The following is a 25,784-nucleotide window of genomic DNA, read 5'->3' as shown; positions in this document are numbered from 1 at the left end:
ATATGAAATAATATTCTTATAAGGAATAAAAAAAATACAATTACCTACATATCTGTTAAGAAAAAGTTAATTATATAAATTTAAGGACACAATTATAAAATTGTGTGTATATACATCATTTTATCATTTCTTTTTTATATTATACACATGTGTATAAGTTATTATATAGTTTATTATAGAATAAAGAAATACTCAGTAAGTAAAATAAAAAAAAAACAATTGTCAATAGATTGGTAACAATTGCGTACTTTGGCACATAAGTGCTGCCTTTTTATTGGTACAGTTATACATGTGTAATATATAAACTACCTATCAAGATATATACACATATGTGTCAAGTACGAGTTCATCTATTAAAAAAGTTTTTAAATTATAAGATGAAAAGTAAATAACAGATGTCATAGTACATGTCATTTTATACGTCAGTCCTCGATCTGAAGGCTGAATACAGATCTATTGTTTATGCGCATATAAAATGTGTGCCTCGGGCAATATTAATCAATTTTTATTTTTGGCCTTTTGTTACAGCATCTTTTTTTTTAAATTAATGTATCAAGCTTACATTGATCTCAAATCTGAAAAGCTTTTTTTGGGGGGAGAGAGAAAATACGCGTGCACCAATTATAATTTGTAATGAAGTTTCAATTACAGTTCGCGCTTTAGACTCGCGAACAAGGTACAAATAGAGTCATATAGAATTTAGACATTTCATTTTATCATGAATGCACCTTCTTGTTATGATTCTCATATATGGTCTTCGATCGATTCTAAAACAAGACCATAAATTTCATATTAGTCTCATGCATTAAATGCCTGACATGTTTCTGTGTGTTGCGTTTTAACGTATATAGAAGTAATACGTTGAAGAAGTATATTGCTGCAGCTGTCGCCACTCTGAGAAATCCCACGAAAACACGAGAAAGAGAGAGCGTGCGTGTATGTGCGAGCAAGAGAGAGAAAGTGATTATAAAATTAAAATAAGACTATATAGGACATTTCCCGAACTTTCTCACAATCAAACAAATTGTATTGAGAAAAAAATATACTGACTTATATATTCAATTTTTTAATTTTTTCACCAAGCATATGGAAAGAACGCAAAACCGAATATATGTACATCCAACAAAAACAAATTTTCGTCCGGTTGATTTATCTTTTATTAAAATCTTATGTGAGTCGTTTTATATTATATACAATCTCGTGTGCATTAAATCTTTCACAAAATAGACAATCGCGACGAAAGCCGCAGGGATATAGAAGTAATAGTGCATTATTTGAGGGTACATTATCCGCGGTTCGTATTATCACCCTCATCATATTCGCTCATCGAGCATCGTTCGAGAACAATCGTAACGCGGTAGAAACTTGACATTGAACCCCTCTACGTGTATTACACCCTTACATGAGTCTCTTTACAAACACACACGCGCGCATACCGACCATTATATTCGCTTATATGCAAAGTATGTAAATGCAAAAGCGTGTGTTATGAATGGGCGCTTGCGCGGTATCTATGGCAACAAATAATTCTTACCACGACCTCTATTTGTTTCTCACGAATCATTAAGCATTGTCAGTGCGGGTTGTGAGAAAGCTCGGGCGTAAAAGCTCTGTTGTCAAAGCGCCGTGACTCATAATCGTTTGTGTCGTCGTGCGACTTTCATCCTCCGCTCTCGTCAAGTGAATGCAAAGTTGAACATCCCTCGAAGTTACTTCGCGATTTCTTTCTATCGCGGGCCGCTCTTCTGATCGACCCTCTCTCTTCTCTCCGTCTCTCTCTCTCTCTCACTTTGTTGCAACGCAATCCATTGATTACAAATTACAATCGTAAGCCGCGTTCACGAGAGATCGACTCCGTTAATCTTTCCGCGCGCGTTTCGTTGTTTCGCATTGTTGCATTTGCGAAATTTCGCGATAGAATCGCACACACATTTGCAAGGTAATTCAAGCAAAAGTGATAAGTTCATCAATTTATTGTGTTGTTCTCTTCTTAAAGTCTCTAATGTGACCTTGAAATCTTCGTATTGAAATCTCTGTATTTTTTCCGTAAAAACTTTCCAATTATTAACTCACAAATCTATTATAAGCAGAAAAATCTTTCTTGTGTGTATGTATTTTTTATTTATTTATTTATTCTAATAAAATTGTTGACAACTTATTAAAATATGGTTTAGAAGTAATTGTCAAAAGTTTATACATGTATGTATAATTTTAAATAGCATTTGGTAAAACTATATTCTAGCTAAAATATATAAAATGCAGTTTTTTTATGAGTAAGAATTAGAAAAATCCTATACATTTCTCCAACTATAGTAATGTCTTATTCACAAGTTGTAAAAACTCACTAATTTGTAAAACTCAATATAACATTAATGTATATAATTGTAATTAATGCAGTTGTTTTATATATGTTTTTCCACTCAATACGCTAGCAATAATATATTTATATATAATTAAAAACATTTTTTGTTTCTTAAAAAAAAGGAATTTTTATCTCTGTGATAAATTTCTCATTATAAACATGTAACTTTTATTATAAGTTTTTTCGTTCTGTTTTTAAAACTTTTGGTGGTATTGCTGAACATACACAGAAATTAGATTTTTAAAGTCAAACAATAGAAAACACTTTTCCAAAATCATACATATTAAAAAAAACTGATTAAATCTTTTTCAGGATACTCAATTTGTTTTTTTATTCAAGCATCGCGCATAATAAGAAGATAGTTTTAAATTTAAATGGTTATCTATGGACTTATTAGATAAATTGTTTGAAAATTTTAATAACATCAATGTGGACAGTGATTTTGCTTAGTTTAGTCCTCAAGTGCTTGTTAAAGAAGCTACGTCGAATAGATTCGAGGCAAATCAACACGTGGCAAGTGCACTCATCTCCCTCTTTAAGACATCGCTTTGTAAAAGAGAAAATTAAATTCCACGGATAAAATATTCAGAATTGAATCTGACGAATCAAAAAGCAGTGAATTGTAGTCATCTTTGATAGTTGATTACAAAATAATTGATCATTAAAACATCAAGTAACTATAACAAGGATTATTCTTTTGAAATGAGTCTCACAAGACACTACAGTGTGTGTGATTAATCAGGACTTTACTTGTTAAAGCAAGGAATTTACTTGCTAGAAGCATGTGAGTAAATGGCCGTGGAAGGATTGTATCATCCTTGGAATTACTTACTATGGGCATCTGCCTGGATACTGGTTAGTAATATAACTTCTTAGTAATGTAATAATTTAGTAAGGTAATAACCGCTCTCTCTTTCTATGTTTCTCTAACTTCTCTAACTTTTTAGTAATGTAATAATTTAGTAACGTAATAACTGCTCTCTCTTTCTTTTTTTCTCACTCTCACTAAAAAATTATTAAACATCACAAGCTTGCTTATTTTCTTAATTATTTGTGCAAAAAAAGATAAAATATTATAAGAACATTGTTATCAAAATAGATATAAATAGTCTGCTAATGTTTTATTTGATATATTTTTGTTTTTTTAAACTGAATTAAATGCAAAGAGATGAAGGCAAGACGATGGACAGTTTATCAAAGATATGCGCAGCAATATATATTGCATCTGTATACATAGTTTGATATTTGTCATTGTTAACTTTTTTATATACACACAAAAGTTTACATACACAAAATCACTTTTCTTTAGATAATTATTGAATATTCTCGTATGTATACAAAAATGCTCGACATGCGAATCGTCCATAATGAAAATATTTATGATTAACACAAATACATTTATTGCGATCGATAATGCAGAAATAACATTATTATATTAGGTGAAGTCTTTTCTCGCGCTATCGTAGTCAATTCATCGTAAAATATGCTATTCAGTTTATAGCTATTTTGACCATTACATCTACGTGAAGATAACGACCATTACATCTATGTGAAAATAATGTTAATGATCACAACTATTTCGCATACTAAAACAACTTTGATATTAATATAATCGCTTATTTAAACTCGAATCTTTTAATAGTATTCCTCAGTAATTTTCTCACAGATTTTGTGATCTACTTTAAATAATAAATAAAATTTTTCAGATCAACAAAATGGATCGCAGATGTTCGAGGAAAGCAATATCCGAGCTACGGGAAGATGGCGAGGAGAAGCGGGTCTTTTGGCAACTCCACCGGATGGACAATTTCCAAAGCAAAACATTGGCGCAGTTAAATTTGAAATACCAAAAGTTCCAGTTATATTCGTACTTGGTTAGTGTATACAAAAATATGGATACTTTATCACGTTTTTTTTTCTATTTTTGATTGTGTGCAATGTTTAGATTTTAAGATCGTTTTTGTAGATTGTTTTTAAACATCGATAAGAGAATATTAATTTTAAAGACAAATATTATTATTATATATACTTACCTAATTAAGATTTTGTTTTTGACATGCGTTCTACAATTGTTTTGCAGGTGGTCCCGGTAGTGGTAAGGTGACATATTGCGACAATTTAATACAAGAAAAACAAGGAATAACACATATCAATATGATGGATCTTCTTCAACAATATGCACTAGGAAATGGTTAGTACTTGCTTTTTATACGTGTGCGCATTTGAATGTACATGGCACATGCTAGAAACATAAATAGTTAACTATAACTATTACTATAATGTAACATTTCTAAAATAAAACCATTTAAATTACGTTTCAATTATTTTATGTCAATAAAATACGCATATAATGAAAATATATATAAAATATAATATTGTGTATATGTTTGGCAAATCTTTATTATAGATATGCAAGATTTTGGACAACTTAGTAGTAAGACAGTCACGGAAGTGCTGATGCTCGAGATGAAAATGTCGCCAGGAGCGAAAGTTTTTCTCGTAAGCGGATATCCACGAAATATGCGCGACGTAGTAGAATATGCTGAAAAAGTAAGTATGTTTCGTTTGCTTTAGAGTTTGTTTTGCAGACAAAAGATAAAGTTCAAGCACCATCGCACCATGCCAAAAAGCGTATCTCTCTACCTATTAATTGAGTAACAAAATGTTGCACTGATATCGTTTGCAGATAAAAATTGTTAATGGCGTTATTCTTGTGTCGTGGAGGCAAGAAGTATTGGAGAGACAAATTGATTTCGGTGCGCAACTCGGACATGTGATCATCGGATTAGCTAGGATGGAATTACATAATTTCTACAGGAATGTCATGCCAGTTGCAGAATATTTTGATCAAAGTGGAATGTTGCTCGAGGTAAAAAAAGATTTTTGTTTATTGATGCGTTCTGTGCAAATTTAAAGATTTTTTTTGTTCTTTTCTTTTGGTGATGTAAGAAATGTAAATAAGAATAAAACTTATTTGCACAGGTAAACGGAGAGCGTAATCCGAGTGAAGTTTATATTAGTTTTCGGGATGCTGTTCTTAAAATTCTTGGTATGTCAAACGGCGAAAATCAAGACCAAAATATACCTCAATCTCTAGAAGCAGAAGTAAGTTAAAACTTGGCAATCTGTGTCTTGATAACGTGCATCACTATCTGTGTGCATTGTGTTTTAGGTCGAAGTAGAAAGGAGAAAAGAATCTGTTTCTGGCTCACCGAAACAACAAGTATCTGAAACAACATCTCCTCCATTAACGAAAAACGTACCATCAAAAACTGCTGATAAACCAAGAAAAGGATTGCCATCATTTATCTGGGTCATAGGTACATATCTCAGATTTACATCATTCATATAAAAAATTCTTAGTGCAAATAGTCAAGTTAATTGAAGGAAATAAGAGTTGCGTTATAACCGCACACACATCTAGCTGTTTCTTCCACTTCTATTTATATCGTTAATCAGTGTTACATACAATTAATTGCGTAATCAATTTACTTACATATGTGTAATATTAGGTGGACCGGGAAGTAACAAGGCGGCTCTTTGCACTCAAGCCGTTCGCAACATGCCCGGTTGGTTACACGTGAGTATTGGAGGATTGTTGAGAACAATGGCATCGTCGAATGTTGTCGTGAACGATGCTATCGTATCGGGTGAAATGGTTCCTCACGATATTGTGATGCAACTCGTGCAACAACAAATTCTTCTCAATCGAGACTCAGACGGTATTGTCATAGATGGATATCCAAGAGATTTGAATCAAGTGCAAGAATTTGAGAGTAAAGTAAGACTTGTATATTTCTCACATTGCATTACATTATCATTATGTCATGCGAAAGATCCGATCAATCATATATTTGATTGCCAATATACAGTTTGGACAAGAACCACCACTAGTGTTACTCGACTGTTCCAAGTTGCAACTCGGGAGAGGAAGATTGGATGACAGTGTCTCGGCATTTAGAAAGAGATTGGAGCTCTTCCGCGAAGTGTCTCTTCCCATGTTAAAAACACTGGATAGTGACAATCGATTAACAATAGTACGTAATTTGCAAACATTATGTCTCTTTTTTGTAATAGTAAAATGTTTATTTGTATTGTAGATGTATGTGTGTTAAATATATCTCTGTATCAATTGTTTGTTTTATTTTGAGAACAGGTGGATGGTGATACAGATGTGCCAAGCGTACAGCAAGATTTTGCCGCGGCTTTATATCAACTAATGCGTAGGGCACGTCGCAAAGAAGAGGAAAATTTACATGACCCGGGTTTTCCAGAAATAAAAGACCAACCAAATGGGGTACACGCGACGAATAACCATCAAAATGGACATGCTATACCTAATGGCGTTGCCAAACAAATTGCCAGCGATGTATCCAATCATACAGAGAAGATAATCAACGCAACGAAAAATGTAAATGGAATTGCTGCTCAAGGTAATTTCGAGTGTTTTTTTTTATACATTCTTAAAAGCTCAAAATAATTAATATACTTAGTAATAAGTTAATCATCCAATAATGACGATAATTATAATTGTGCGCAATATGTTAATTAGTGGAAAAACAAATTGGTAATAAACGATATCTATTTGTTTTGCCAGGAATAGGCACTATCTCGAACGGTGTGTTGAACAATACAAAGCATAATCAACAAAACGGTCATATTTATCAAAATGGCATCGCAAATGGAGCAGCGCATATGCTGCAGAATGGCGTAGCACATTTAGCTAACGGCATTAAATCCGGCAACAACAAAGTCGCACCAACAATGCACAATTTGCCAAAGGATCCCATCAGGAAAATGTACAACGAAGTCGAAGGTTATCAGCAGAATCTTTATATGTAACATCTGCTGATATCTTTTTTTAAATAGTACACAACACTTTTTTACTTGTTGACATCGTGTGTGATAAGACTCTTTGATCTATATATATATATATATATAGCTGCTGGAATTTTCGAGTGTCGACAATTTTGATAGCTATAATCGCGCCCGTTTTTCAGAAGAGTTTACTGAAATCTTTTAAAATACATACAAGACACATAGTATGTGTCACAACTAAAAAAAAACATATATATATATATATACACAATCATTTGCTATAAAAAAAAGTCAGAATTAAACGTATGATAGATACCATATATTTTTCACAGATTAATTTAAAAATAATATAAATAAGTATCACAACTCGTCTGCTGTTAGAAATTCTCGTTCTGTCATTTTGTCGATACAGTTGTGTTTGAAATATTTCTTCCGAATTTATTATTTATTATTTGCAACTTATTACGGGATCATATAATAATGTTATACAATTACTACTAATGTCGTCAATACCGTCCATAATGAACATACCATGCATGAGTGCGCGCTGGAAGAAGATGTACCTGATGAAAGTATCGAGATATCAAACTAACTCAATTTATTTTATAATTCGATCCGCGGGCGGATTCATACGATTTGTTAGTGATTAGAAAACAGTTTAAAACTATTTAAAATATTTTCAGCATTGTGTGTGTGCTACACCAAATTGTACATAATTCGTACATCGGATAAAAAGAATAGACTGCTTTAGTTATAGGATACAACGGTTACGTTTTTTGCGGTATTATTTTCTATTTTCTTCTTTTTTTTTATTTAAAATACCACATCTACTTTTAACAGCAAATAACAATAAAAAAAAAAGAGTACTCAGGAACTTTAATTTTATCTGTTTGCAAAGCAATTTTATAAAACTTACTTGTGGTTATATATCATTTTTTTAAACATGATAGATACTTTTTTTAATACATGATGTATTAAAAAAAGAATAATAAAAAAATTACATTTCTTAAATCCCTTTTTTCTCTTTAAAACACAACTTGATAGAAAGAGTTGAAATAAAAACTTAGGATTTCGAAGTATCTGCCTGCTACATGCAGTCTCGTTATTCGAGTCCTAATTAAAACACTAATTTATCATATTTATTTTTATTATAAGTTGTAAGATATTTATAAATTTAATATATAAGAGAAAGAAACTTGGTTTTTATATTTTATATAAATGTGTAAAAAAATATGTACATAATTGATATAATTTATTTGTTCAGTTAAAATTAGACTTATTAAGTTATATCCTAGAGTAGAAATATTAAATTTTATAATATTTATTATCATCAGATATTCGAATAAACAAACATGCGATAAATATATATATATGTATAATACATATACATACATATAATTCTCTAATTATACATATATATAATTTATATATTTTGCTAATATGAAAGATATGAATGGATGATAACTCTTGTGTTATATAAAAATAATTAGAAAATCATTTTTAATCATATGTGTTTCTGTTTATCTATTTTACATTGTTACTATGTATTCACACACAATGATTAAAATAAAAAAATAATTCTGTATTATGTTCGGTGTGTTACATGTATCTATATGAAATAGAGAATGCAATAAAAATATAGAAACATTAAATAAAAATCACATTATTTTTCACAGAATTTTTTGTTTATTTATCTCTAACTTTTTTAAAAGCATGACAAGGTTATCTTAAACCAAAGAACAAACTTTTCTTATGAAATATTTGTATAATGTTGGATAAAGGAAGAGAAGAAAGTTAAAAAGAGGAAAGAAAAAAGGATCTTTTTGTATGGCAACATCCTAAAGGCACGTGGAGATTGGAAGAATTTATATTGCAATTATATGTATACACCTAAACATGAAAGAAATATGTTATAAATGCTAACTTTCCAACGATCGTGATCCGTGTGGACGTAAGAAAAGAAAGAAGATCCTATATGTACATATGAATATGATCGTTTTACAAAATAATAAATAACGAGTTAAGATACACACAAAACAAATTCATAACGCTGAATACAATACAATATTTTTATCTTTTACTTGCAATTCTCACAAAGAACATTATTTTCAACATTACATGAGATTTATTTATATTCACCCAAAGAAGATAACTATTTTCGGGACTGTGTATACATATATATATAAGTGTGATACAACAAATTACCTGTGCTAGTAACATGTACATTTCTAAATTCGATTCCCCCATTGTAATATATTCTCGTTAATTGCAAATCACGCTAAATTCAAGTAATCTAATATCATGAATATTCTTGAGAACTTGGGTTAAAAATACTCAGCAAATGTATAATCATAGTACACATAAAACTGTCTGCTTTGTTCAATCAACTATCAACAAAATATTTAACAATATATATTATTTTTTTCAACAAAAATTGTAATATTATGTTAAAAAATAGTTTTTATATTTTAACAGTAAAATTCTCTTTTAAATTCTCTTTTTGTATTAGTCAAGTACTGAAAACTAACATTCTGTCAATAATTTATTTAAAATAAATCGAGATTAAAATGTTATCATTTTTTTTAATTATTAAGAGTGATTCTCCAAGAAAGTGTGTTTGACTTAAAAACTACAAAAATTTACAATGACAATTCATTCTAAGATTATTACGAGATATTATCTTCAGCTTGATGTTAAGAGAACTTGCTATTACATTGACTTTATAAGCAAGACTACTTTGTGTGTTGTGTGTATGTGTGTGTGTGTGTGTATGACAATATTACGTTTATAATCACAAAAAATTTATTTAATTACATGAGCAAACACTTCTCTATAAATTATGAAACAAATCACACATTTATATATACGAGGTTTATAATATAAAAAAATTACATAATTTATATATCTTTATGTAATCAGTATCGCGATAATCTATTTAATAATCGTGACACAGGAACATTTCACGAAAATTAAGCAAAAGACAAGATAATATTATAAATATCTATAGAACTTTTTTCTTAAATAATTTAAATAATATATGTATAGGAATGTATATATAGGAAGAAACCGATATTTAGAGATCTAAGTTTAATACGTAAAAGAAACGCAAAAGTAACGAGATAAAAGATATTATAAACAAAAGTATTAGATAAGGAGAATAATTGATTACAAAACATATTTTGGCACATCTAACATCAGTAAATAGGGAGAACAATATGCAAAGGTCATAGTATAAATATACTATATTCATACCATGACATATATGAATGCAAAAGATATATCAAACTGATATATTCACACGGCTAAATCTTACTCATACAATTTCTAACAAATAATTTAGAATGTTGCATATATTTAATCAAATTTCAAAACCCAAATATTATATACGAATTACACGTTAGGCATCTAGAAGAATATGTGCATATATACAAGATGTAATACTATTTACTGCGCTCGATATTGCAAATTAGAGGCATAAGAGTGCTCTTTTACCTCGTAAATATATATTCGACTAATGCGATCGGTCGATTATTTGCGTTCGGTTGTACACGTCGGATATCTTTAATTTCCAATGTCAAACGCAGATATTATGTGAATATTTGTCCTATAATGTAAAGATTTTTTTTCTTTTTAATCTACTTGTATATATGCAATCCTTGTAGCTGTAGACTACGGTGCAGTAATGCCATCCGAAAAGGAAGTAGGATTTCTTTCTCTGTACACGTTGTTGTAGATAGGAAAGCTTCCTACTTTTATTTCGAAAAACAACGCGTTAATGCACCGGTGTACGAAACTTGTCTCATATATGTATAAGAATGTGCCAATATATAATATATATATATATATATATATAGCATTATTATATTAAATCTCTCTGCCATAAGAGCACAATAAAATAAATGATTATTATGTAAACGCGAGTTTTTTTAAACACATACAAAAAATGTTACATCACTTTCATTTTTTCATAAGCACAAAAAGTCAGTTGATTTGAAATATATGCATACATTGAAAATATGCAAGTTTTTTTCACATTTTACTGCACAGAAAGTAGAAAACTTACACCATTTGAAAGTTTTTAGTAACAATTTGTGAACTAGGCAGTTCAAAAATAGCTCAATATTATTGTATAAAATATATGTAAGTTTTACATATATACGCGGATAAGAGTTTCTTTGGCAGAGAGAGAAGCTTATCTATATAAATGTACAGATACAATACACACAAAAAAATTATACAAAACTTATACATATATATGTGTGTATATATATATATATATATATATATATATAACTTTGCTATTTTCTCTGTGACAATTAAAAATTGATCTATAATTTAAATGTAAAATTATCATGGAAGTGTTCATTTATTCTATCTTTTTTAGATATGTTTTTATTTATCTAATTTGTAACAAAACATTCAAAAACTGAGAAGCTCTGTGACATTATATTAAAACAATCTTTCATCATTTTATGATGTTCAATTTTGTTACTTATTACTGTTTGTTCTGTGATATCTACTCAAATGGGTCTACAAATAAGTAGATCCATTATCATTTTTTCTACATGATAACAGTCTTTAACTTTGGCATTATCTTAAATGAAGCAACAGACTTTTATAATTGTTTTCATAATATATCCCATTCCATCTCTAATGTAATATAATACACAAAGTATAATAAAATTAATAACAAATTAAAAAGATTAATTACGAGCCAACGCACGTAACTAAGAGCTTAATTTTGTATTATTGACATTTGTCCGAGTTTTATTAACGGTTAATTTTTGTTATGATAAAACTCTGTACAATTTTTATTAATGTCGATATATGCAAATATAAAGTAAAGAAAGTGTATAAAATTCAAGAAATGATTACTATATGTATTCCAAACAAAATTATTACTATACTTATATATTCCACCACATCTTATGGAAATTTGGAATTTTCTCTTTATTTTTACAATATACATCCTAACTAAAATCAAATGAAGCATGCTTGTGGGATCCAACTACAATTACTTAAATGATTAATTATCATTCATAATCATTCGCACAAAATGTTGAAAATGTTGAAAATATCGCTCTTCCAATTAATGTCTAACGATCAAACAATACTACCTGGGGTATTGCTAAGACCAATTGGCTGAGTATTTTCAACCAGAGTGGATCGCATGCTCGAGGATGGAGCTTGCTGAATGTCCATTGCTGTTGTTCTCATTTCGCCAAAAGGTGCCCTAAAGTAAGAAATACAGTTTGTCTTTCTCTTTCTTCAAATAATGTTTACTTTCTCTTCTATTCAGAGAAACGTCATTAAGAATTAATTTTATATATACCATATATCATATACACCATATTTTATATATATATCTTCTTGTTTGTGTGTCTATATATATATATTGCCACAAGTATTTTAAATCCATTAAGTAAACTGTTTTTATTAAGAACGACATAATCTTCAACAACACATTCTCCCTTTTTCTTTTTTATGTATCAATTTCATTCCAGAACCAATTGTGTTCGCACAAAATATATACATTACACACAAAAAAGATGTAAAATATGTGCAACTATATAATCTAAAATAGATATAATTATAAAATCTAAAATAGAATATTGACAGTTTTCTTCATCAAAATATAAATATGCGCAGTGTGTTCCATTTCTACTAGTTGTTATTATTACTCTATTAAAGTGGAAAAATATTGACATAATTTTTGGTATCAAGAGTAAAATGTAAGAGTGAAGAGTAGAGTAAGTGAACAAATAATAATGTTACAACACATTATCAAAAACATATATAGCATAACACCAGTATTATTACTTAAACAAGCAAGTATAGTTATACAGAAAGAAATCGGCTATAAATTTCTGAACTTAATTAAACTACTTTTACCATATAAAATTAGTGAATGTACATTCTTTTCTAATATTTTTAACACTTGTATTTAAAATCTTTTGGAATTGAATTATTTTCTGCATAACTATCTAAGTATACATTGATGCATAGGTAATTGTATACACTGCAAATAATTATTAAATTAATATAGCAGATTAATACAAGAACTTTAAAGTAAAAAAAACATTAATGTTAGCGAGAGAAGAAAGAAAAAAAAGGGAAGAAGGGACGAGAGAGGAAGAGGAGAAAGTTTTATAATATTAACAAATTTACTGTCTCACAAAGTAATATAAATTTCCGATATAATTCTCAGAAGAGAATTTTTTAACTAATTAAAAATTAGTTAAAAAAAGCCGCTGGATACTCGCTGCAAAACTCTTAAATTATAACGTCATGTCAGAAAGAAAAAAAGGAAGTTTTTTATACATATCTTGTAATCGATAGATTAACACATATATATTTTTCTGCTTTTTTCGTTATAATCCAAGAGATATGCGACTACCTAAGAACTTTAAAGCAATAAAAAAAAAATTATAGTAAATATATTAAAAAAAGAGAAACATAAATGTGTGTACAATAAAGCATTCTATTGTGGTTTAAAAATTTGGGTAATAACATGAAATTTTATATATTATTGCCTGGTTAGTGAAGTGGTGCAATAAATGTTTGATGATTTATGTAGGCCTCCAGACGTCAGGATCCTCCATGAGAGTGGTATGGTGATCTGTAGTAGGAGGCACTGTACCCTGTGGGGAACCCACGCCCGACGTCATTCCCGCGGGGTCGGGCCTGGACCCTCTGTTATTATGTTATACATTAGTGAACACACACTCCAAGTATACATAAAAAAAGCAAAATAACACTCCTCCACGATGCGATGAATTAATGTTACAAGAAAAGCTCTTATATTAACAATTACATAAAGTAATATTTCACAATTGTAAAGTTAAATCAAATTAAGCATGGTTTTCTTTTTACACAAATGTTTTCTCCAAAACACAAAGTTTTCTTTAAACATTTTTGTGACGTTTTATATATAATACAAACATATGTACTACATGATTTTGTAAAGTTGTATTTTAAGAATATTTTCAGATAAAAACCAAAGCAATAGCATTAAAATATAGAATATAAAAATTTGTTCTTCCACCTTAAAGCAAAACACATTAAAGAAATGAAAACCCATATCACATATTTTAGCTAGTTACATAAATTAAATGCCATGTCATTTTAAAGTGCCCACACATCGCGTTCGCACGCACACACAGAAGAAAATGTCCCCAAAAAACTACCGATAAATAAATAACAGATTCTTGTCTCACAAAAAGTGTTCAAGAATCTGTCATTAAAATGTTTATCAGTAGTTTAGAAACGCCCATATGCTTATAAGTTTTGTCAAGTGTATTTCAAGAATAATTATATTACTTACTTTTTGCCAAGAGACATTAATCCATATATTATACCCGTTGTAAATATTAAACCACTGCCAAATAAACTACCCATTCCAAGGCACAGAAAGACTGATGGCAATGCTATTCTAAATCAAGAAACATACATAAAAATGTAATATAATTTGTTATAAAAATAAGAAAAAAAGGAATAAAATAAAATCAACTTACAGACAATAAAAAGCTGCTCTATTCCAATATGGTTTCTTCTCCACCCAATCACTTAAATTCTGTACAAAGTCGATGAATAAACAGCAGCATGGTGCTTCAATCATTACAACTAAGAAACCAGCTATCATCTGCCACATACCACTAATTAAGCAGTCAACCTGACCAAAAAGTATCGATGCGCAATTCCAGGCACCCAGAAAAATTGCAACTATAAATGAATAACGAGTTTCTTATCAACTGTTTTATATGTTGAAAAAAATTCGTAATATACAAAAGTAATTTTTTTTTGTTAAATTTTCCGACGAAAATTTAAAGGTTTTATAAAAAAAAATATAAATAATATACATATATACATATACATATGCTACTAATAAGTTCAAAAAAATTATTACATATATAGATAAATAATGGTATTGTGTCCATACATACACACACACATACACACGCAACTATAAAAATAAGTACATTGAATAGAAATAAGAAGAAAAACAGAAAAAGAAAAACTGAAAAATATAAAATGTGTGAAAGGCTTAAACTTACTTATACTTCCTACAGTACCAAGTCCACGACCCGCGTACTTCATCCACCAAGGTACATCATCCTTGGCAACAGGGTCCTGTCCAGGTCTTTGCATGATCGATGCTATTTTCTCGCCAAACGACTAAAATATACACGCACGACATCACATAAACTTTTATTGATCAATATATTTGCAAATGTATAACATTACCATTTTTACAAGTCGCGATATATCACTTTATCAATTTTTTTTGTTCGTCAGCTGAGAATGCTGACAGTGTAGCTGGCAGTAAGCGCAGATATATCTGTTAGTGTATATGTACAAATGGTATGTATTACAAGAAAATCGACCCACTCGTTCTATATCTATACTCACGAGGGCGCTCTATATGCCTCTGTGATATAAATTGTTTTGTGCGCGCATTTTAAATATCTACACATCTTTATTAAATATCTTTAACTTATATTCCTATATTCATAGTCGAATCATACATACATAAGACTCGCATCTTACATTTACCTTTAAGATGCTGTACGGCCCATTCTATCGACTACGGAGTATCAAGATAAACCTTGAACGATCTTAAATATAAGATCGGCCTATTGTGAATAACCAGTCTTTATTCGTAATTTTTGTTCGGTGAAGTTTTGATTTTATTAAATGTGTTCTCCAGCCTAAAGCACTAATATAACTTGGCTTAATAAATGTCAATATAGCAGAGTTCTTTGTAACTTAAGTCGTGGGGGAATTAAATTTTCTTCACAACTTAAGTTGCCCTTTTATTTCTCCATTTCCTTGGCAAGAGTTGTGCTTGACATGTAAAGTTCGTTCTGCGCATGCACGCAACCGCGTGAAATTTTGCTTTAAATATCTTTTATTGAAGATTACTCTCTTGTACTACTTATTTGTTATAGATTTTCAATGACATATTTAAAAATATTTAATAGAATTACTAAAAATTAATCACATTAGAATATGAAATAGATTTTTAATACTTCAAAGTTTACAGAATAATTTAAATTCGAATTAAACAACGCATAACAACACTCATAACATATAGTGAAATTTATTTATGATTTTATTTCTATTCCTTATTATATATAGTCCGAATCAACATAAAATACGAGACAGCAGTGCTCAATACCTGTAATATAAAATATATTAGAATAATTTTTTAAATGTAACATGTTCTATGTAAATATAAAATAAAATATAGATAATATTGTTGTTTTATAATTCATTACGCATATGTAATATTTTTATTTTATAATTCAACAAATTATGATATTTATCGATCTTTACCACGTTGAAATTCTCCAGATGCATTACATAGAATTTTCCTGCAGTAATTTGACTAGGTCTTTGACTACGCAATATAAACAAACATATTACGGTTCTAAATAAAATCGGCAATTCGTACCAAGTAGTTGAATACACGGTTTCTTTTATCGCCGAACTCTAAATATATATAAAAAGCTTATAAAAATTTATATATGTATATATATACCTATTCTGTGCGTTATAATTTTTTGATTACCTCATTTATTAGAGCGTCACCAGGAATACAAAAAAGCAGCAATTGAAAGAGTGCCATAAATAAGTATGAGATATACTTAAGCATTTTAGAAATCATATCTGCAGTTATGTTTGCAGTTGTAATTTGGAAGCCTACTAGACAAATTATAAGACTGCTGGCTAATGTCTGCAGAAATAACATTGGACTAAAAAGCATTTCCATATCATCGCAAAACCTACAAAACAAGATAACATTCATATATATTTTTATTTATGATACTCAATTAGAGACTCTGTTGTTTCTCTACTTAAAGAAACATTAAAAGCAGATTGGCAGCAAAATTCAGCAGATTTGTCAAATTTTCTCGTCAGATTGACAATAAAAATCGAGCAAATCTGTTTGAATTCACTCCCAGTCTGCCGATATACATTTCTTTTATTCTACTTGCAGAATTATTACCAGAGAATCGTATAATGATGCTTGACAATATCTTTTATTCCTAATTTGATGTTTTTCACAGTATTTTCTTTATCACATGCGTATTTTTTCTAAATAAAAAGAAACTCTCTTAGTTTAATATATTCACATAAAATATATTGCAGTTGTTCTTCTCAATACTGCGCAAATTCACAGAAAATAGAACAGAAAAAAACTTAAATTGTAGAGAAGAAATATGCTTGGTCCTGGCAAGTTAAATCACGAGAATCTCTGCTGTGCGTAATAATACGTAAAAAAATTTACAGAATAATTACTAACAAGATCTATTTGCATGATAGTTTTTATCTTTTCTTGGAGTACTTTAAAATGGCCACAAGTGAAAAACAGTGCTGTTGCAATTAAAGTATCAGTTCCCAAGATAATGAGGCCACATAAGCTGGTCGCTAGCATTTGTGAGAAGTAAACAATCTACGTAGAATAATAACAAATCCATAATGTAGATTATAAGTTTTTTTCTCTGAGCAAAACTTAAAAAAATGTAGATTGTTAAATTCTTACCTGATATAATGGAAAATTGTAAAAAAACTTTGGATATAAAGCTACAAATGGAAAGTGTTTTGTACTATTATTATTAGTACCTTTAACTGTGGTGATAAATATATCAATTATAGGTAAACTGTAGAAAAATACTAAAGAATTAAAAATTAAAAACAAATATCCCATAGTAAATAAATATCCTTTTCTTACATATCTGTGAAAAAATATGATTAGTTTTATGTAGTATGTGTATATCCTATATACACATATTTTTATATATTGTATTATATAATATAAAATATATAAAAAAATTATATATTAAAAATATATTTTATATAAATATTTATATATTATATTAATTTATCGTATTATACATATAACAGTCTTTTGTAAAACTTTGTGCAAAAACTTTTATATATAATTTATTTAAATAGAAATAACAAAATAATAAATAATAAAACAAATCATTATATATATTCACATACATCGCATGTATATTTGTATGTTTCAAAACATATGTTGTCATTATTTTCCAATAATCTGTTAACATGTATTTTATAAAAGAATCCATCTTTTTTCTATTGTACATCCAAACTAGGGATTTTAATATAGCAAGTAAGATAGTGAGCAACACTGAACTATAAAGAGATAAAGTAAATAAATAATGATTTAAATCTTTCCTTTAAAATATATATACACATACGTACAGCATATATCGTTAAATTAAAAATTATAAACATATATACGTATATATATTATATATTATACCTTGTTTCCAATACAATAGCCAAATCCCGCCAATTGTGATAAATTTGCAGTGCTTGCGGTATAACAATGCCAAACATACACATACAACATATAATATATTTTACAATACTTGTTGGATATAGGCCTACAATCTTTAAAATTTTTTTATTAGTAAGAACATAATTGTTGATGTTATCCATTTTTCTTTTCACACATTGCAAGAAGAAATTGACTTGAAAATAAAATGTTGTAAGAGAGACACGAATTACATATTGAAGTTGTAATTAGGTAAAAAACAAATACCATGAATTTTTCGATGTTTGATCTGTTGAAAATGTATCGTTAGTCTTTCGTATATTCTGACTTTTCTTAACTGATCGTGTAGGTTTGTCTCTCCCCACATGCATATCGGACAACTGACAAATGTCATTAACAATTCATACTGGACTAATTAGAAGGCAACCGTATTAGAGGTCTGTATCTCTCTCTCTTGTCTATCGAGAGACATAACTTGAAAGGTAGGCTTTATACTCTTCCTACGTTTATTAATATTTCAATTATGATAGTTCTAATTTGCGCGATCATCATCTATCATTATCTGGAGACAAAGAACAAAACTACTTAATATGAACTATAAGTCAACTACTTTAAGGGCAATTCATCTTTTGACTTTTTACTTATAAAGTCTTTTTATCACATGATAAGATGTTCTTTGATCAAACCGCTACCTTTACTCCTCAGTTTTGAGGCAAAAATTCCAAGTTAGTTGAAGATCGACTTCAGAGCTTCGCGAAAGACTTATTCATATTGCGTTAGTCTTTGGAGATCTGATCACAAAATCTGGTGTCAAGTGCGACGGTCTTCATTGAAAGATTTCAACATCTCTCTGAAGATCAACGTATGATCCGCGAGTAAGTCAACAATCTACAAATTGCGGAATGCGCGCAAAGTTAAATATTTACGATTTTAATGTATATTTCATGATAGAGTAATAAATATAAAATAAGGAACATCGCAAATGCATTTTTTTTTTTTTTATACAATACGCCGTAGTAAACTTTTCACAAAAAAAGTATATTGCAAGTTTGTCATTTATGTGCGAATGATGAAAAAGTGATGAATTTCTATTTCTCTGTATTTGTAGTGCAACTTAAAATATCGTAATGTATATTATCAAAAGACATTTTATGTAAAAAGAGACGATTTATATATATTTTGTGTTGTTTTCTTTGTTTTATAATATATGTATCAAACAATGTACAATAATGTATTGAATATGTTTTTGTTAATCCATAAGTTGTATTCACACTTTCTGTATGACAGTTTTTTGCACACTGACACTAATATAGCTTAATGAAAACGAAAATGTCTACGACAAACCATCACAGTTCAAGGACATTTTCTTTCTACTTGGCTCTTTCCGCTTTCTTCGTACTCCTGACTGGAGATCCACATTTGTTGAAAAGTCCCAATTGATGCCAATATCGAACCACCGATCCAGGCACCGAATCTTCTTTCCGCACAACCATTTGCGCTGATCAATTTGAGACGCATGCTGGAAGGTATTCTCATGGACAAATCTCTATTCAAACGTTCTGGGAATCCCTGTGTGCAAAAGTACGCAATATTTTGTCAATACATGCAAAAAAGCAAATGCCTTGATACATTCTGTTGTATCAATAAAAGGTAAAAATTAAATAATAAAATAATTATTGATTGGATAAGAAAAAGGTCACACTTATTTTTAGTTTTTTATTTAAATTCTACCTGAATAAACGAATTGCCACCAGTTACCACAACGCTTCCATAAAGCGCTGGTCGTACGTCAACATCGCACATACCAACACTGGTTGTAACAATATGTCCCACTCCTAACATAGTATTACCAACCATACCTCCGCGCATTTGTACTATACTAGGATCAAATAACGCCTCTGGTATTCGAAATCTTTCACTTCCAAAATCCTTAAAATTTACAATATACCATCTTGTACATCCGTTGTTTTTATCTCGTATAACTTATTCACAAAATTTAAGGTGTCAACTTTGAAAACTCTTATTATTTAATGTGAAGTGTTAATACTCTCTTGCATAAAATATATACCTGATGATATCCCGTAGGAAATTCATATTGAACTGCAGGAATGGTAGAAACAATTTTTTCATCATACGGTGTTTCCGATACTTGGAGAACTGTAGCCTGAAAGTCTTGAATTACTTTTTTTACCATGTAATTGTGCCAAGATCTGGTAACTTCTGGTAAACCTTTTTTCGGAATCCATCGTGGTTTATCGTGGTCTTTAACAACCTCTTTGCTACTCACCATATAAGGTGGTGATAAGTCGATATCGTTGTCCTGTAGGTATTCAAGATAAATAAGAAAAACAAGAAAATAAAATTAGAGAGCAAGTTACTAAATATTTGTCTACCTGTAAGAATTGTCTGCATTGCATAGTTATATAATCACCGCCAAGAGGAGACTTAACAATGGCTTGTGTCAGTACAAATCCATCTTGAACAGGTACTGCAGATGTATGAGTAGCACCACTGTCAACAACAATACCCGTTGCTCTACCATTTGCAAATGCAGCTAAAACTGCATTTTTTACTAAGAAATAAGCTGGCACATTATATTTCTCAAACATCAGTTCAGTTAACTTTTCTCTTTTACTACGCACATTCCATGGTGATTCAGAGAATAACACAGGATGATATTCAGCATCAGACTGAATTATTTTTGAATATGTATAATCTATGACCTAAAACAGAGATAAAGCATGTTTTCAACTATATATGTTTGTTTATTTATTTCTTACTTGTAAGAAATATTAGATATTTATGTTACCTTTTCAAAATGATCCCAATCTTTAATCATGCCATCTTCCATATAACTTGCAATCTCCATATTTTTTCGTGGAACATGAAGAATTGTAGTGTCAATATAATATTTGGTCCCACTTTGAGTGATATTGCTATCTGGCTTTTTATCATCAATATCCATGGGTTCTACTTTAGTGGCTGTGCCATTGGCATCTTCTCCTATACCAACAACAGCTGGAATTTCTGCCTTTGGAGTATCCTCTTGAGCATAACCCACTCTTAGAGAATGATGGCCCAAGTCAAAGACTAACGCTCCTATTTCATCTCCACCATATAACATACCTCCAGACATCTTGACTGTTTCTTCAAAAATAACATTTAGTTATTGTTTATTATTTATATTACGTATCAATAAAGATCTTATATTTAAATCATTCTTTAACGCTATGCAACTTAATTTTAATATAAATGTATAAGAAAACCAATACTTCCTGTGATATATACAATGCACACACATCAAAGTATCAAAATATCACATCTCATATATTCGAAAAAACTCACCGTAAATTCTTTATTACAAAATCTAACTTAACAAAATAGTATATGTTTGTTTAAAGGGGGTAACACCAGGAGCTACATGAATGTTTAATATTAGTGAATTTTACAATACATGAACACAACATAACACATTAATCTGACGAGACACCACAAGACGCTTAAGCAGTGCTGCTAACTGCTAACACCAGAGAGAAAACTGAGAGCGGCCTATAAGAGAATGTGTAATCGCTTTTCCGCCCTGTAAGCCAGCGCAATGTCCATGAGTGGTGCACATTAGCAACTACATAGCCATGTCCACAAAAAACTTGTCGGTACATACGTTATGTTCACACGTGGACATGAATCCCCTATGAAAATCTCCCCTATGAAAAAGCCTTCCCACTCTATACTCATTGGTTGCCAGCGAATATTCCGCGCGCAAATCTATCCCCACTTTGTTCGCTTTCTTTCCGCCATGTGCAAATCGATTCTCTTCTGTCTTTGAACCCAGTATAAATTCCGCTGTATTCACACTCTGTTCAACGAGAGAATATTTTCGATCTGCACACAGAGGAAGCAAAACGGGCAAAATAGAGATAGCGCAGGATACTCGCTGCAGCAAATGGCTGTAGAATGAGCTTCCTGATAAAAGATATACGCGAAACGGACGAATTTTCGCCCGCTCCAATATTCTTTCAATGAACAGAGAGTATTTTTGTGAATTTATAATAGTCGTTGACATATGGGAGCGACTGTCTCACATAAATCTGGTTGAGGTGATGGAAATTTTCATTACCAAAGCGTTTGATTACTGAATATCGTAATTGATCGTAAAGCGTAATACATATTGTGTCAGGAAACAAGGGCTATGTTTTGAAATTCATCGCCATCAGTATTAAAATAAATTATAAACAAAGTGTAAAATATATATTTGAAAGAGTATTAAGAATTATATATATATATATATATATATTCACACAAATTATATATATATATTAAATATATATACAGTATAACTAAATTGTAGTCAGTGTAGAGAAATATTTTATTTTAACATATTTTTGATTCAAAATGCACTTGAAGAATTAGTTAATTTGGTAACAAATTCATGAATTTATATATGTATACAAATGTGCTAAAAAATATTAAGTAACACAAAAGTAAATAGTTTATACGAAAAAATATATAAGTAGTTTACATATTAATGTGATTTATTTATATTTCACATACCAAGTTTAAGATTGCGCAACAGCTAACATTTCTTCTTGATGAATTAAATGTGTTGTATGATTCACAAGACTCATTAATTTCGATAAAGAAGCAGCCCATGTATCCAAGAGAGCAGCTGGTTCTTGTGTACCAGTAAAACGAACTATGCCGGCTGGACGATCTGTACGCGCGCTGATTATTCCAGTTTCTACTAAGTTGCAAAGACAGGCTTCCGTTTCTTCAGCTGGAAGATCTAGCAGTTCAGCCATACGAGTTAAGGTAATCTTGGTGTAATATTTAGCCATGATCCTGATGTTCTAAAAACAAATTTCAACACATAAAAAAATAAACAAAAAAATATTGTCCTTCGCTCGCTTTTTGTTCAAATGCAAGTCTTATAAAACAGAACTGTGTACTATAAAAAACAGAAAACGGAAGTAAAGTTGTTGAGAATCATGAAGACATACATAATTTCAACTCTGTGTATATATTTTTGAATTTTTTGTTCTAAGCATATTTATAATAGAACTTACATGTTCTACAACACGATTCCGCAAATCTGTCCATCGTTTGCGACCTTCTTCTGTTGAGGAAGAGAAAACTTCAGTTGCTCTAAGATCTTTCTCATAAATTTCACACAATCCCGACCATTTTATTAACTCGGGATTTACAAATAAACGTAGTAATTCCCTGTAAATTTAGTTCATATTCTTTGAGAAAGATAAAAAAGATATACGAGCGAATAAATTTTCTAATGGTTAGTGTGTACAATTATCTTACTTGTATGTGGGTATCTCATCTAAAAGTTTGTCAGCAAGTAATCTATGAGTCAAATCAGCTTGCTCCGGTTCATGTGGAGCAAGCACAAGATATAAGACCGCTCGAGAAAGTGCAGTATGTCTTTTCTCTGAATCGTCCCGAATCGTAGGAGTCTCTAATACTGCTCGATTATGACGGCATAGTTCCAGATGCCATCCCTCATGACGAGCCAATTCCATCATTAAACTAAGAAAAAAGAAAATAAATTGATTGCGAACACCGTTACTTCTATAATAATCGAAATAAAAAACGATTCACGTACTCATAATATTTCAACTTCAGAGCTTGAGTTTCTTCATCATTCTCATCACTGAAAAATTTAATATTAATTTTCTTAGCAATAATTTGTGTTCTCATGAAATCTTTTTTTGCCAAACAGAGTCTCATCTGTTCCAAGATAAGAGAAGCTTTTTCTCGTCGTGACATACTGCCATATGTTTCCACCTGTGCAATATGTTATTTAGTATATGTTCGGTTTGCAAGCAATATGTTTAAAACTTTAGTTAAATTTCTAAGAATACCTGTAATTCAAGCATTACTGCCGCAGCACCTGTAATGTCTCCTTCTGCCTCCTTTATTTTAGCTAAACGATGTGTAAGTCTTGCTCTTTCCACTTCCACATATATCTAATTATATAGAATAAATTTTTTCTTTAACACTTATAAGTGATAATTTTAACATGCTTTAATATGTCTACGTAAGAGACTTTACTGGCTTTAAATTACTAGAAATTTTTAGTCTACATCAGTTCATATAAGTTACTAATATATGAGTATGTGTATATATACACATGTATTTTACCTTTCCTTCTGTGACTAAACGAAGTGTTTCTATTAGTTTCACCATAACTTCTTTATTAGGCATTTTGTCTATGTAAGTGCAACATTCTTGAACCATTTTTGTAACAGCCTGTTTAAGCTGAGTACGTCTCTTTGATAATAAAATTATGTGTTCATTAAGTGCAGACCAATTTTTTGCTTCTAAGCAAATCTCAACTATAGCTACCAGAAGTCTTGATGTCGATGGCATATCGGCACTCTAAAAATGTCAAAAATAAAATTAATAACATATACACATATATAATTTGTTTATACTTAACAGTTCTGGTAAGTTTTTCCAAAGCCAATAATTGATCCAAAGCATCGTGGAGCTTTCCTTCAGAAGCAAGTTTCTTGCATTCTGGAATTTTTGTATCGCATGCACTACTGTAATTCATTTCCATCTTTACAAGTCTACCAGAGTTGTCCATTGCTGTGTCTGCCATTTTTATTCTCTTTGACAATATCTAGATTTTGATCACACAAAGAAACAATCATCAAAAAAATAAATAATATAAAATTTTTTTTTTTTATTAACACTCTTTCAAATATATATTAGTCATTCTTTTTATCCTTGTGACATTACTATGTATTCTATCTTAGTTAGGAGAAAGAGGTTATACTACAAGGCCAGTATATTATAGATATAGGATAAAGAATTCAAAAAATATATAAAAATACATGGGGGTTTTCATTTGAGGAATAAAAGAACAAATTAATAAACACATATTTCTCATATAAGATCTGTCAGTTAAAATGATCCAAAGTTTACTAAATCACAATGTGAGTTCACACATATAAAAATATATATACTATTGTTCTACGTGCAAATTATATAACATTCACATTTATTTGTATGTTTTTCACATCAGATCGTACTCACTTTACTTATTTGAAATCACAATTGGTTCAATGTAATACAAATAACATGTATAAAATATCTCACCGCGCGTGCAGAAACACTGTTCTAAATTGATTATCACGATATGGGGAAAAAATGGAGAAACTTAAGTGTTAAGCTTGTATCAGACTCCTGTAAGGAATTGGTCGCGTTCAGCAACAAAGATTTGGTCGTTAATCATTGGCGAATCTGAAATCGTTAACCGTAAAGCCTATGACACACTACGGA

General features: G+C 30.1%; 5 protein-coding genes across 12 annotated transcripts; 1 reads left to right on the top strand and 4 right to left on the bottom strand.

The window, feature by feature from the left end:
- Window positions 1–1,589: 1,589 nt before the first annotated feature.
- LOC109855803 (adenylate kinase isoenzyme 5) lies at window positions 1,590–8,093 on the top strand. 4 transcript variants are annotated; one of them, XM_020430411.1, is made up of 13 exons: window positions 1,590–1,939; window positions 2,675–3,035; window positions 3,126–3,217; window positions 4,069–4,236; window positions 4,443–4,553; window positions 4,770–4,912; window positions 5,049–5,231; window positions 5,345–5,467; window positions 5,535–5,682; window positions 5,875–6,143; window positions 6,235–6,399; window positions 6,519–6,795; window positions 6,960–8,093. In XM_020430411.1, exons 3-13 carry the CDS (start codon window positions 3,196–3,198, stop codon window positions 7,202–7,204), a joined length of 1,854 nt encoding a protein of 617 aa, XP_020286000.1. In that variant the 5' UTR covers window positions 1,590–1,939; window positions 2,675–3,035; window positions 3,126–3,195; the 3' UTR covers window positions 7,205–8,093. The 4 variants fall into 4 exon arrangements, with proteins under 4 accessions (XP_020286000.1, XP_020285999.1, XP_020286001.1 ...); XM_020430410.1 differs by having other exon boundaries at window positions 3,122–3,217; XM_020430412.1 differs by having other exon boundaries at window positions 2,818–3,217.
- A 3,441-nt stretch (window positions 8,094–11,534) lies between these two features.
- On the bottom strand, window positions 11,535–15,543 carry LOC109855833 (calcium channel flower). Of its 2 annotated transcripts, XM_020430475.1 has the most exons (6): window positions 15,425–15,543; window positions 15,235–15,355; window positions 14,695–14,902; window positions 14,505–14,612; window positions 13,714–13,873; window positions 12,329–12,413 (listed from the first exon to the last, which is right to left on the bottom strand). In XM_020430475.1, the coding sequence occupies exons 1-5, from the start codon at window positions 15,425–15,427 to the stop codon at window positions 13,750–13,752; spliced, it is 564 nt and encodes a 187-aa protein (XP_020286064.1). In that variant the 5' UTR covers window positions 15,428–15,543; the 3' UTR covers window positions 12,329–12,413; window positions 13,714–13,749. The 2 variants fall into 2 exon arrangements, with proteins under 2 accessions (XP_020286063.1, XP_020286064.1); XM_020430474.1 differs by lacking the exon at window positions 13,714–13,873 and having other exon boundaries at window positions 11,535–12,413.
- A 755-nt stretch (window positions 15,544–16,298) lies between these two features.
- On the bottom strand, window positions 16,299–19,458 carry LOC109855798 (odorant receptor 13a-like). The gene is made up of 8 exons (XM_020430403.1): window positions 18,474–19,458; window positions 18,191–18,343; window positions 17,727–17,919; window positions 17,487–17,636; window positions 17,190–17,278; window positions 16,752–16,965; window positions 16,517–16,672; window positions 16,299–16,358 (listed from the first exon to the last, which is right to left on the bottom strand). The coding sequence occupies exons 1-8, from the start codon at window positions 18,650–18,652 to the stop codon at window positions 16,299–16,301; spliced, it is 1,194 nt and encodes a 397-aa protein (XP_020285992.1). The 5' UTR covers window positions 18,653–19,458.
- Window positions 19,459–19,685: 227 nt separating this feature from the next.
- LOC109855830 (actin-like protein 6B) lies at window positions 19,686–22,027 on the bottom strand. 3 transcript variants are annotated; one of them, XM_020430467.1, is made up of 6 exons: window positions 21,834–22,027; window positions 21,298–21,635; window positions 20,882–21,211; window positions 20,557–20,808; window positions 20,220–20,417; window positions 19,686–20,057 (listed from the first exon to the last, which is right to left on the bottom strand). In XM_020430467.1, exons 2-6 carry the CDS (start codon window positions 21,622–21,624, stop codon window positions 19,842–19,844), a joined length of 1,323 nt encoding a protein of 440 aa, XP_020286056.1. In that variant the 5' UTR covers window positions 21,625–21,635; window positions 21,834–22,027; the 3' UTR covers window positions 19,686–19,841. The 3 variants fall into 3 exon arrangements, with proteins under 3 accessions (XP_020286056.1, XP_020286057.1, XP_020286058.1); XM_020430468.1 differs by having other exon boundaries at window positions 21,298–21,629; XM_020430469.1 differs by lacking the exon at window positions 21,834–22,027 and adding an exon at window positions 21,761–21,784.
- Window positions 22,028–22,836: 809 nt separating this feature from the next.
- Window positions 22,837–25,646, bottom strand: LOC109855809 (26S proteasome non-ATPase regulatory subunit 12). Of its 2 annotated transcripts, none has more exons than XM_020430426.1 (8): window positions 25,602–25,646; window positions 24,937–25,122; window positions 24,639–24,875; window positions 24,359–24,463; window positions 24,100–24,281; window positions 23,799–24,023; window positions 23,552–23,708; window positions 22,837–23,335 (listed from the first exon to the last, which is right to left on the bottom strand). In XM_020430426.1, the coding sequence occupies exons 2-8, from the start codon at window positions 25,099–25,101 to the stop codon at window positions 23,045–23,047; spliced, it is 1,362 nt and encodes a 453-aa protein (XP_020286015.1). In that variant the 5' UTR covers window positions 25,102–25,122; window positions 25,602–25,646; the 3' UTR covers window positions 22,837–23,044. The 2 variants fall into 2 exon arrangements, with proteins under 2 accessions (XP_020286015.1, XP_020286014.1); XM_020430425.1 differs by having other exon boundaries at window positions 25,539–25,631.
- Window positions 25,647–25,784: the final 138 nt, after the last annotated feature.

Source organism: Pseudomyrmex gracilis, unplaced genomic scaffold (genome assembly GCF_002006095.1).
Source record: "Pseudomyrmex gracilis isolate BER0280 unplaced genomic scaffold, ASM200609v1 scaffold_99, whole genome shotgun sequence".
In the NCBI taxonomy this organism is placed as follows: Eukaryota; Metazoa; Arthropoda; class Insecta; order Hymenoptera; family Formicidae; genus Pseudomyrmex; species Pseudomyrmex gracilis.
The sequence above is the reverse complement of the archived record's forward strand: the minus strand, read 5'-3'. Positions and strand labels throughout refer to the sequence as shown.